The sequence below is a fragment of the Vicugna pacos genome, chromosome 20 (genome assembly GCF_048564905.1).
Source record: "Vicugna pacos chromosome 20, VicPac4, whole genome shotgun sequence".
Classification (NCBI taxonomy): Eukaryota; Metazoa; Chordata; class Mammalia; order Artiodactyla; family Camelidae; genus Vicugna; species Vicugna pacos.
In genome coordinates, this window is record NC_133006.1 from 27299609 (window position 1) to 27312381 (window position 12773).

The window sequence follows — 12773 nt, forward strand, 5'->3', positions numbered from 1 at the left end:
CAGCATAAGTGGGGAGCAGGGATAAATTCTCAGGCTGGAGAAACCCTGCTCTTATATTCACATGCCAGATGGTGCCTGGCCCTGTGCAGATCAGGATGTCGTGTCAAGAAACTGTGCTCTTGAAGGGGAGGAGGGGAGGAACCCAAACAACTGGCCACAAACTTCTGCTTTTGAGGCTGCAGTTCTGCAACTTAAGAAAAATGAATTGTTTTCCACCCCGTAACTTCTCCCTCACTTCATCAGTAGCAGGGTAGGGCTGTATCATCATTTTCCTTTAATTCACTGCCTAACTTCATTCCCCAACATACACGATCCAGTCAATCCTGGGTTGACTACAGCCATCTGCACAGGGTGTGGGGAGCAAGTAGAGGTTGGGATGGCAGAGTTCAGCTTCACGGCAGCCAGGTGTCACAACAGAGAAAGAGAACATGCGTCTGTCCTCATCCAATCCAGTTTCAGTCTACGCATCGCAGGAAGAGGACACTGGTGCTTTATTAGGAGAGAAACTGAATCAGGTAATGTGCTTTATTGACATTGGATTGTTTGGAAAATAGTAGTATGAAGCCATTTAGCCTTTAAGTATTAACTTTTTAATCCACAAGTTAACTTTTTAAAGTGTGGCTCAAAATGAATGATTACTGATTACCTGATATTAGTATAGTCAAATCCTGCTTTTTTTGTTGAATGTATAGTATATTTTTTTCTAACCTTTTACTTTCCACCTTCCTAGGTCATATCTGAAATGAACTGATTATAGATAGCATATTGTTGGATCATGGTTTTTCATTCCCTTTGCAAATTTCTGTCTTGGATTTGCTGTATTTAGACTACTTACATTTAAGGTAATTGCTGATATATCAGTGCTTATATCTCACATTCTGTTTTTTGTTTTGTCTGTTTTCTGTTTCTTGTGCCTTGGCTCCTCTCTTTGTGCCTTCCTTTATGTTGCTTGTACATATTTTAAGATTCCGTCCTGCTTGGAACTGGGAGCTGTTGAGTAATTTTTTTTTTTTACCGTGGTAAAAAAATGCATAACATAAAATTCACAATCTTAACCATTTTTAAGTGTACATTCAGTGTCATTAAATACATGTACAACGTTGTGCAACAATGACCACTTTTCCAGAACTTTTTCATCATCCCAAATGGAAACTATGTATTCATTAATCAATACCTTTTTCATGGGCTCAAATAGAAACTATGTACGCATTAAGCAATAACGCCCTGCCTGCCTCCAGCCCTTGGTAATTCTGTTCTACGGTATCTCACCTAAGTGGAATTGTACAATATGTGTCCTTTTGTGTCTGGCTTATTACACTTAGCATGTTTTCAAGTTACATTCACATTGTAGCATGTATCAGAATTTCGTTCCTTTTTAATGGTTGAATAATATTCCATTGTGTATATAACACATTCTGTTTATCAGCTCATCTGTTGATGGACACTTGGATAATTTCCACCTTTTGGCTGTTGTGACTAATGATGCTAAGAATATTGGTTTACAAGTATCTGTTTGAGTCCCTGCTTTAAATTATTTTGGTTACGTATCTATGAGTGGAGATGCTAGATCATCTTGAATAAGTTTCCGGACACAAGAAGTTTTCCAAATATTCTATGACGGCAAAGAAACTGATTTTCCCAGAACTCAGAAAGGACAGATGGAGACAGTGGTACATAATGCCATAGAGGACTTACTCCTTGAATTCTCCTTTATAGCATGATGTCAAGGAATTCCTCAAAGTTCTTAGTTTCTACTGTTATCATCTCCTGAGCCTTTCAGCAGTGTGGGTGGTGAGGGGAAGGTGTTCTTGGGACTAGCAACACCTGAGGATTCTGTTTATGCTATTTGGTGGCTCAGGATCTGATTGGAGGAAGGCAAAGTTTTTCAGGAAAACTTTTTCAGGACATGGTTTGGAGAAGGCTTATAAATTCCATAAAATTAGAGTTTATGGAATCAAGACTTAGAAAGAATTCAGTTTCATTAACATAGAAACTGGGTTTCTCTTACCAAAGGTGCCACTAACTGGGCACGTAACCTTAGAAAAATGACTTAACCTTATTCAGCCTGGTGTGGGAGGGTTGAACTGGATAATATGGAGTCTCTTTCACCCCTAAGCATCTATGATTTTAAAATTTTCATGAATTTATTTTTTCCCTAGATCAAATTTTTGTTTGTACAGAGCCTTGATTGTAGGTCCAGGCGTGGTTGATTTATGGAATGAGATAATGTTAAATCCCAGAAGCTCTTGTTTGCATCTGTCCTGCCACATATTTACTTAGCTAAATATACGTACCCTGAGTTAATCTGACAGATTTACTCCTCAGGGCATGACTTTTACTCCTGCTGAGCATTACTGGATATTGTCGCCCTGTAGATCCTGCTGTATTTTATGTTATAAAACTTCAGAATAACAATGATTCTCTTAAAACCCATTCACTCTCCTTAACCGTCTTCCACAAATATCCTCACTCTTCACAAACATCCGGCTCTTTCTATCAACCTTCCTCTGGTTTTGATTAAATTTCCTCTAGAAATTATAGTAATATAGATTTAGAAGCGACTTGGCCCTCATTTCCCTCTGAGCACTGTCTTAAGTGTCGCTCTTTGTTATTTTTATAGCATTCAGTGTATCCATTCATTCCATTCCTTCCCAATGCTGCACCATGCTAGGTGTGGGGGATATGGTGATGAACAAGACAGGCTGTCCCCTGCTTTAATTTAGCTTAATTTCTAGGGACAAAGACAGACATTGAATAAGTAATAATAAGTGTGCCAGATGTTAAGGAGGAGACATGCAAAGTGCTACGTGCAATAGGATTTTTTTTAATTGAAATATAGTCAGTTACAATAGGACCTTATATTGGGATTTAAGCAAATCTGTGGATATCAGATATTTCTAGAAGAAATGGCATTTACATTGAAATCTGAGTAGTGAGTTGGAGTCAGTCAGGCAAAGATGGGGAGGGAGAATGTTCAAGCAGAAGGAAAAGCTAAAGTGAGAAAGTCCATGGAACATTAGAAAAAGTATATGGTCACACTGGCCAGAGTGGAGAGAGGGATGAAAAAGATTGGTAGGAGATGAGGCTGGAGAGGAAGGGACAGGTCTGATCAGGATGAACGTTATAAGCTGTCCGAAAGACTTTGGACTTCATCTTCAAGGCAGTTGGAAATTATTAAGTGTTTAAGGCAGGAAAGAGGGTCAAATCTGACATTTACAAAGCTCATTTGGCTGTAACGTAGCAAGTGGGTTGGAGGCAGGTTGGCAAGAGGAGAGGCAGAAAGCTAAGGATGTTCCTGCTGCAGTTGGATGAGAATGATGTGGGCTTGGACCTGGGCCCTCTATTCACTTGGAGGTGACCGGGTTTGGTGTTTTTGTAGAAGCTGGGGGAGAAGGGAGGACAAAGGGTCCAGAATGGTTCTGTGAAGACCAAAAGGAGAGTTTCCAAAAGGAGAACCCTGTCAACCAGAGCTGAGATGTCCAGTAAAGGGGTGACTAAAAAGCATTGTTTGAATTTTGTGATGTTGAACATACTGCTGAGCTTAGGGAGAACACTTCTGGTGGAAAGAAGAGGGTAAAATTCATATGGAGTGGCTTGATTGGGCAATGGCAAGTAAAAAGAAAGGAAGAAGAAAGACAGGAAGTGAACACTCCTCTTCACTGGTTTGGAAGAGAAAGGATCATTGCTGGGAGACAATAGTGAGTTAAGAATGGTAGTTCTTAGAATGGGAGAGGCTTGCATATATTTAAATGCTAAAATGATGTAGCATGTAGAGGGGAGAGTGGAGAGAAAGGGACAAAGCATAAGGTTCCAGAGACAACAGATTGGAGGAGAATTTCTGGAACCAAGGTGGAGGAATCGGTCACTTGTCACACTTTGCCAACATTTTCCAACCAGATATCTGTCTCCTTCACTAGGCTGTGAACTTCTGAAAATCAGGGACTGTACCTTCTTTGATTTTATATCATCAGCACGTACTTTAGGGCTTAACACCGAAAGGTGCCCTGTGGGGGTTTAGCTGCACTGATGGATCATTTGTGGCAGGAAGGGCAGTTTCCCTTAGGAATATAGGCTAAATGCCTTGACACTTGGAGGATTGGGATCAACCTGCGAGTGGGTTTCTGGAATAGATTTTAAAAATGAGTGAGAGCTGTGGAATGGCAAAGTTGTCTGACCAGCTGTGTAGCTACTAACTTGGGTTTGTGCCTGATGGAAAGGCAATGGCTGAAATTAGTCAAGGGAAGATAAAGAGCAACCTATAAATGTATAGGTCAAGAAGAGCTAAAAAATAACTCCCTCCCTTTTGGTTTTCTCCTTGGTCCAGAAAGGAAGATGAACAATCCAACAACACTTCACAGGAAAAGAAACAAGGCTCACTCCTCTTGAGTCCTGTTTTCATCAGCTCAGATGCAGCTATCCGCCCAGGCCATGAACAGAACAGCAGAGAGCTGACCTCTCATGTTTCTCCATCCAGTTACTCTAACATCTTGTACAAATATGGGAGTGAAACGGATTCAAGTGAAACAATTACATTAGAACGTTTCTTCTGTGCTGGCAGAGGGTGCCATTACGCTTGATTAGCAAAGGCTATCCCCGTATTATTTTCCTGAAATTTCAAAATCATTCAGAAATGTTTGATATGTGCATGGCATCCTCCTAGGAAGGAGAAAAGGAGACAAAAGTGGTCTTCCAATATTTGCAGGAAGGGAAAAATGGAAGCAGGATTCAAAGGACATGGGTATTTGGTTGCAGAAGCGAACTTCTAAATAAGGAAATATGCTAAGGACCTGTTTGTTGTACCAATATTTATTAAACATGTACTGTGTGCCTCTGGTCTAGGCCCTTCTTGCCAGATATTGGCAATAAAAAGAAGATGCTGCTTGTCTTTCAGAGCTCATAATTTAGAACGCCCAGTCTTAGAATGAATTCAATTTCACTAATGCTGTTCAGGGAGAGGGTTCTCTGGATTCTAGCAAGTGGGGCGTACACATATAGACCTACTTGTGCATGGGCAGAAAGGATGATTTTATTAGTACAGTAGCCTATAAATCCCAGGGCAGACTTCTTTGATGAAAGCCAGATTGTAGAACATGGCTGAAGACAAAGGCTTTCGGAGGGTCCTCAGTCTTACAGCCTGGATTTCTGTTGAGGGAGTGGCATGTTCCAGTGTGCCTGCTGAGATATGATGGGGCTTGCAGAGGAGACCTTGGGTCCAACCTGTAGCCTAAAAAAGAACCCCAGCCATCCCCCTTCACTGTGCCCACTCTTCAGTGGTCCTGGCCACTCATGAACTTGACCTGGTCAATGCCAGTGTCTGGCCATTCAGTTTAGTCTTCATCCCTTCTCCCGTATGCCGTAGGAACACAAGGAGGAGTGTTTTTCCCTATCCTGATAGGAGAGGGAGAAGCCTGTGAGATATCCCTGGCTTCTCCCAGCAAATCCCTCTTCTTACTTGAGGAGGTTTTGCTCTCTGGAAACAAATGAGTGAGACAGACAGTCTCTATAATAAGATCAGTGAGGCCAGGGAGACTGGGAAGTAGTAACATTTAAGGTCAGGCAGAAGAGAAGGAGAAAAATAAAACAAAGCAACCAGAACTAGAACAGAACAAAGAGCGGAGGGCTCTGGAGACCCAGGAGAGAATATGTTACACTCTCAGATTTCTAGAAGGTAGGAAAGATTCAAGAAGGAGGTAGGCAGCTGTACCGGGGGGTAATAGCAAGGTCAAGGTAATAATGAGGTAAGGGCTGACCAATAGTCATCCCCCTTCACAGGGTGGAGGCTACTGATGGCCTTTGAGCCAATGGATTGGTAGGAGAAGCCAGGTGCCAGAGGGGGAAGAATACAGGTAGGAAACTCAGAGGAGGAGGAAAGGTAGCAAGAAACTTGATAGATGCGGGGAGAAGAGAGAGGACAGTTGCTAGAAGACGCCATCATCCCAGGGAGGGTTTTATGGGGACAATGTTTAGAGGCCTAGAGACAAAGGGGATCATGTGGGCAAGAGTGGGGAGAATCAGATCTTCCCCTGGAGAGGGCTGGAGGACCACTCTGGGGGACGGAGCATTCTGTTACAGGATATTTTCACCCAAGAGTTTGTGGTTGAGACAATTAGGACACTATGGGATTGATTTTCTGGGAGGCACAGTTGAAAAGTGTATATTCTGAGCCCTTGCATGTCTGAAAAGGTCTTTATTTTATAGTCTTACTTAATAATTACAATAGGCTATAGAATTCTCGCTCAACATTGTGCAAACATCCTTCTACGTGGTTCCCTGGTATTTAGTTTACAAATGAGAGCACAAATGCCAGCAGGGCTCTTTTCCCTTATTAAGTGCTTGACTGGGGGAGGCTTTTGGTGCAGGTAATAGGGTGGAGTGTGGGTGTGGTCTGGAAGCTTGTAGGATTTCTTGTAGGATTTTTTTTCATCATTTGTAAATTTCATCAGATTATCTATAGTATGCCTTTTTTCAATACTCCTGCCCCACAATCTTTAGATTCTTTAAATCTGGAATCAAGTTTATCTTCCACTAAGAAAAAGTTCTATTATTTCCTTAATCTTTTTTTTTATTTTGTTTTTTATTGAAGTGTACTTGATTTATAATGTTAGTTTCAGGTGGACAGCAAACCAATTCAGTTTTACATATACATACATATATTTTTTTCAGATCCTTCTACATTATATGTTATTACAAGAAATTAAATATAGTTCCTGGTGCTATACAGTAGGTCCTTGTTGTTTCTCTGTTTTATATACAGTAATGTGTATCTGTTAATCCTAAACTCCTAATTTATCCCTCCCCCACCCTCTCCTCTTTGGTAACCATAGTTTGTTTTCTATGTCCATTAATCTCTTTTTGGTTGGTAGATAAGATTTGTATTATTTTTTTAGATTCCACATTGTCTTTCTCTGACTTACTTCACTTAATATGATCATCTCTAGGTCCATCCATGTTGCTGTAAATGGCAGCATTTCCATCATTTTTCATGACTGAGTAATATTCCATTGTATCCTTAATCATTTGTTCTCTTTTCTCCTTCTGGAATTCCAAGGTGTTTTGTACTTATAGTCCCCTCTAGGTCCAATTTTCTTTGACCTAGAGGGGACTTTGATCTCCTGACCTCACTCTTCCTTATAGCCCATCCTGGCCCAAACACACCTCTGTCCCTTGTGTTTCCCAAATACCATTCACTTTATATGGGCACTTTGTGAAGGTTTAAGGAAGGGGTGATATCACAGCCATCCAGAGAGCACATATTGTTCTTAAAAGTCCCTTGGCCACCCCATCACCAGGGATTTCTCACCCACCATCTTTCTCAGCAGGGCCCCTCTCCTGTCCTGTTGAGAGGTTGTTGGTTCACAAACTGGTCCCATACAGGGAGGACAGGGAGAGACCAAAGAAAAAGGCAGACCACTCTGAATTAGTAGGTGGCAGGTTTAATAAGGAAGGAAACTTACATAGGAGTCTTGCCTTGGGTGACTGCAAAATGAGTAGACCTCCACACCTGCCCACCAGAATCTTAAAGTCTATGTGGAGGCTTTCACTGATTTCAGTCACATATTCAGTTCCAATGGTCTCAACACCCTACTGTCTCAAGGCTGCGTCCTTGGCGTAGCTCCCACTATAGGAACAGTGGGCAAATGTACATTCCAAGGATGGGGAGGGGATGAGGAGCCTCCCATTGGCCAGATCCAGCTCAATCAGTGATCAGGTCCTCTTGATGACTTCCAACACAGCCCTGTCTCTCTTCTGATCTTCCACTTCCAGCCTGTTTGTGCTAACTCCGGTAGCTCCTTCTCCTGCATTCTAAGAGTTTCCTTTGTTTTTCTGTCAATGCTTAAGTAAGTCAAAAAGGTATTGCTAAACCTGTTCTCTCCTCAAGAGAAGTCAGTAGATTGGATTTGGGTTCCTGCCATTAAAATGGCCAATTTTATAGTTTGATACACTAATGAAAAAAATGGAAGTTCTTTCTTGTTTTATGAAATCCATCTTGGGGAAGGTTATCTTTGCTCTGATTGCTCAACTTGTTTTGTTTTGTTTTAGTTTTCCCCAACGGCTGATTTTTCTCCATCCTCTTTGATTTCTCTAATTTTTAAACAGAGGTCTGGGTCCCTCTGGCAGTTAATGTTATTCCCTCAGCAATTGTTCAGTTCCTTTTCGTGGTCTCCTGCTTCCTTTCCCTCCCTTAGGCTTGTATAGAATTTATTAAACATGTAATAAATATGCAGCTACACAACCTCCAGCAATAAAATATGGACTCTAAAGGGCGCTATTCAGACATGAACTAACTTGTGCTCCTCTCTCAGATGTGTGCATCACTGTTGGCCAGGAGTAAATAACAGACTCCTGATTGTCTAGTCTTCTTTGTTTACCTGGTTTAGGTTTGTTTTGCTGATGCATCCATTCCTTATAGGATACCTTTGGGTGCCAGTTCACTTGGGTTGTCTGTATGCTTGTATTTGGGCTGATAAATCAATTACAAAACTTCATGGTTGCTTAGCGTGCAACTGGCAATGTCTGGCTGACTAATCACTCTCTAAAAAACACTGCAAAATTATCTAGTACCAAAAGCTGTGCTATCACAACAGGAACTCTCGCATTTGCTACTGGGAGCATAAGTTGGTACAACCTCATCAGAAAATTGGTTGACAGTGTCTACCGAAGTTAATGTTTATGTACCATTTGACTCAGAAACACAACTCTGGAGATGCTTATGTCCACCAAAAGTTATGCACAAGAATGTTTATAGCACATTTAATCAAATATCCAAAACAAGAAAAAAAATCCAAATATATAACAATAGTAGGATAAAGAAAATGTGGTGTGTTTACATGATAAAATACTACACAGCAATGAAAAGGAACACATCGCTGCTATGTGAAACAATATGGGTAAATCCCACAGTCATGATAGTGGGAGCAAAAGCCAAATATATAACTACATGATTCTTTTTATATAAAATTCAAGAGTAGGCATAACTAACCCATGGTGATAGAGTTTAGAAGGGTGGCTCCTGTTTGAGTGGGTATTGCTGGGAGGGAATTTTCTGGAGTACTAGGAATGTTCTGTACCTTGACATGGAGGTGTTACGTGAGTATATACCTATGTACATTCAAGATTAGTGCACCTTACTTACTCTAAGCTATGCCTCAATTGAAAAAATATCATGTGATGTCTTCTAGAACTAGAGAAAGAAGACTTTGCAAGACCTTCTTGATTTGGGGAGGAAAAGAATACTTTCAGGGCCAGTTGTTAACTAGAAGAATTGCCTCATGTAGAAGCCCTTTCTCCCTTTATCCTATTAACAGACATTTCTCCAACTAGAACAGGTGTGGTTAAAACTGGCCTCTTGGACTTTACTGGGAATTTGTCATTGAGTTTGCTTATACATCACGTTAGCACCATGGTGAATACTAGTCCCAAGTCACATTCCCTGCACTCCAGAAGTATACAATCTGATAGATAAGACCAACACAAATAAAATATTGAGAGAACTTTGTATTACTTTTTCTAAAGTGCAAATTGTGAGGTGCAGAATTCACTGGGAATTCAGAAGAAAGAAAAATCAGTAAGAAATGAAGTGAATGACTTTCATGCAGGAGGAAGGACTTGATATGAGTTTTGAAAACTAGATGGGCAGACAAAACATCAGAGAGTCCTTCCCTTTATGGTGCCTGTTTAAAGAACCTCAGAAAACCTGTTTGCTAGGGCTGGAATATTGAGCAGCCAATTGACAAAAGTTGACAAAAGCATATTTGTCAAATAAGAGGCAATAAACCAAGAAAAGGACCACGGACTTCTCAGGAGATCCAGGCTCGGACCCTGAACTGATACAGGTTAGGGCCCTAGGAGCTGGGAAGACAGAAATTCAGAAGAGTGTAGGAATCAGGAACAAACTGTGGTCGGAACTAGACTCGACACCCAAAGGAGAGAGATTCTTCAGAAGTCCGATCTTTTCTAATAAAGAGATTATTCTTATGGCATTAAAAAAAATCAGTGTGTGTATATGTATGTGACAGGCTGACTCAGTTTCAGAAGAGTACGGAGAGGTTGAGGGGAGCCAGATATTAATTCCTTTTTAATGCTTTTCCTCTTTCTCCCCATTCGTGGGTCTACAACACACACACACGCGCACACACGCACACACACACACACACACACACACACTCCATACTTCAGCACTGGCAGTGAATTAGGTGCTTATCTAAAATTTCCAGGCTATACTGGGTGGAGCCCGGAAAGTGACACGAAGCTTGGCAGATGTTGAAGACAACTGAAATTTCCATTGGCTGACGGAGTTCATACTTACCTGCTGTGCTCTCGTAGTTGCTTTTAGAATGTTTTCTGGCTCCAAAGAAATCAAATCCAATTTGTTACCAAGCAAATTGACATTTCCAGGCTGCAGCCATTCTAGAAATTCTAAACATCATTTAAAAGAAGATTTCAATCTCACTGTGTTTCTACTTTCTCGAAGGAGCTGTTGGGCCCCTTTCTACCTGGCATGGAACAAAGGTACAGTTTAATGTTGTTTTTTTTTTTTTCCTATTAAATATAGGATTGATATTTTTGGTAGTTTGTCATCACTTCTTCTGGTGAAAAGGGACAAGAGCTGGGAGCTCTTGGTGGGGGGTGGGGTGGAGTTCATGTTGCTAAATAATTTTTGGAGGTATGGTACGCACTGTCTCAGGAACATCTGGTTCAGCACTCACCCAGTTATTTGGGTACTGAGTGAGCTCGCCTTCCCCAAGCCCTGCATGCCCTGACTATTCTCTCTGCCAGAGCCCCCGTTCTCCCAGCCCTGTCCACTGCATCCAGTCCCATCACTGGTGAGATCTCCTTTTCTGTAGATTTCCCCTATTTTTCCCTCTAGCTGCCAACAGATCTTGTCTTTGGAAATTTCCTTCAGCCAATCCATTACCTGCTGCTTTGGTCAGGTCTCAGAAAATTTTAAGACCAGAAGAGATGATAAAGATTCAGGGCTAGAAGAGCCTGGAGGACACAGGGATTGGAGTTGAGGGGTGCTGGACTAAAATGTACCCTAAATTCATGGCTCAAAATTGCAGTCAATCTTATAGCTGCTAACAGTAAAATGCTGACTTCTTGAGAGCATATAGAAGTTTTTGTTAACCGGATTAGAACTTAATTGCTGTTTATAACTTGTTTCTATGGGGCAATATCAACTGCAGTTCAAATAAACCTTGAGATTATCACCTAGTCATAATGGGGGCACTATTTGTAGGATACTTAATTTTTAAAATGTCAATGTAGCATTTGGATACATACTAGTTCTTGAATAAACATGAACCCATTCTAAACATATTCTAAGGATGATGGCTTGTATAAATCCTAGGTTCATATAAAAGGTTTTGTAGGAATCATTGTTGCAGGCCTCTAATTGCCATGTTCAGTTATTTTTTCAACAAATATTAATTGGAATCTTCACGTGTGCTAGGCTCTAAGGGTGCCATGGCAAATTCACACAGGCAGGGTTCCTTCCCTCATGTGACTGTCAGTTATTTTTAGGGAATACAGATATTAATTAATCTCATAGTTCAAGATGAAATTAAAAGTTTGAGAAGTCACATAAAAGAAAGGTACATGGAGCTATGAGAATGTGTAATAGTAGGGTTTGACCTTCTTTGCGGAGTTAGGGAAGATTTCCCAGTGGAAATGATGATTAAACTGAGATCAAAAGGAAGAGAAGACTTAAGTCTGTGAAGAAGGCAGCAGGAAGTATATTCTAGGTATAGGGTTGCATTTGAGGAAATGAAAGAAGGCCAGGTGTCATTAGGAGAAAGAACATAGTTCAAAACCAGCTGGAGGAATTGATGCTGGGTTCCTGTGTGTCACACCTCAGGCCATGTTAGAAATTTTGTTCTTTCTCCTAGGAGCAATGGGAAGATATGATGCACTTTTTAAAAGGTGGCATACACACACACACACACACACACACACACACACACACACACACACACAAGGGTGCTCATACCAACTGGTGACATCAAAATCAAATTTGTACTCTAGTACGAATGTCAGCTTCCTGGTTTTGATACTGTAATACATTAACAAAGTGACATACATGTCACTATGGGGAGAAGCTAGTTGAAGGGTCCAGGGGACCCGACTATTAATGCAAACTCCTGTCAGTCTATTTTATTTTTATTCTATACTTTATTTCAAAATAAAAATTTGTAAAGAGTTGATGAGAGAGAAAGATGTGAGGTTTACAGTGAAAAGATGTGCTGGAATAATGTCTTTTTTTTTCTTTAGTTTTTTGTCCTGCCGGTGCAGCCTAACTGTTACCACCATCATTAATAGTCATGCGTACCAGAAGTACTTCTCATAAGTCTAACTCAAAACTCCCAAGGTCTTGCCACTAGAAGAAACTTTCCAGAGGCAATCTGGCAAACTTAAATTGTAGTTGAACAATTTTTTAAAAATTGGTTACCTTTCGCTCTACCAGAAATAACTGATCCAAAAATATAATGACAATTACACCAATTACAATGGAGGCAGCCAGTAGAAAATGTCTAAGAGTTAGCTGAGCATACATAGGACCATTATGAAAACGGGAATTTTCAAAACCATAATAATTGCGATGATCTGAATAAATGGAAATATGCCCTCTGCTTTTGCATAGGATTAAAAACAGCAAAACAGAGCTCCTTAAGTTGCTTTTTTATACTTATATGCACCATTAATTTGATTTTTCCTTTCATGGACTTGTGACCCTTGGAAACAGTTTCACATCTTTTGTCTACATAGTAATTGGATAT

At 40.6% G+C, this 12773-nt stretch overlaps 1 protein-coding gene across 1 annotated transcript in view; it reads left to right on the forward strand.

Annotated features, from left to right (window-relative positions):
- Positions 1-321: 321 nt before the first annotated feature.
- Positions 322-12773, forward strand: part of LOC102537513 (cytidine monophosphate-N-acetylneuraminic acid hydroxylase-like) — a 54180-nt gene continuing 41728 nt past the window's right edge. Inside the window, 3 exon segments of the mRNA XM_072945579.1 lie at positions 322-459; positions 461-515; positions 10472-10509. Coding sequence (XP_072801680.1) covers positions 377-459; positions 461-515; positions 10472-10509 — 176 coding nt within the window. The 5' untranslated portion in view covers positions 322-376.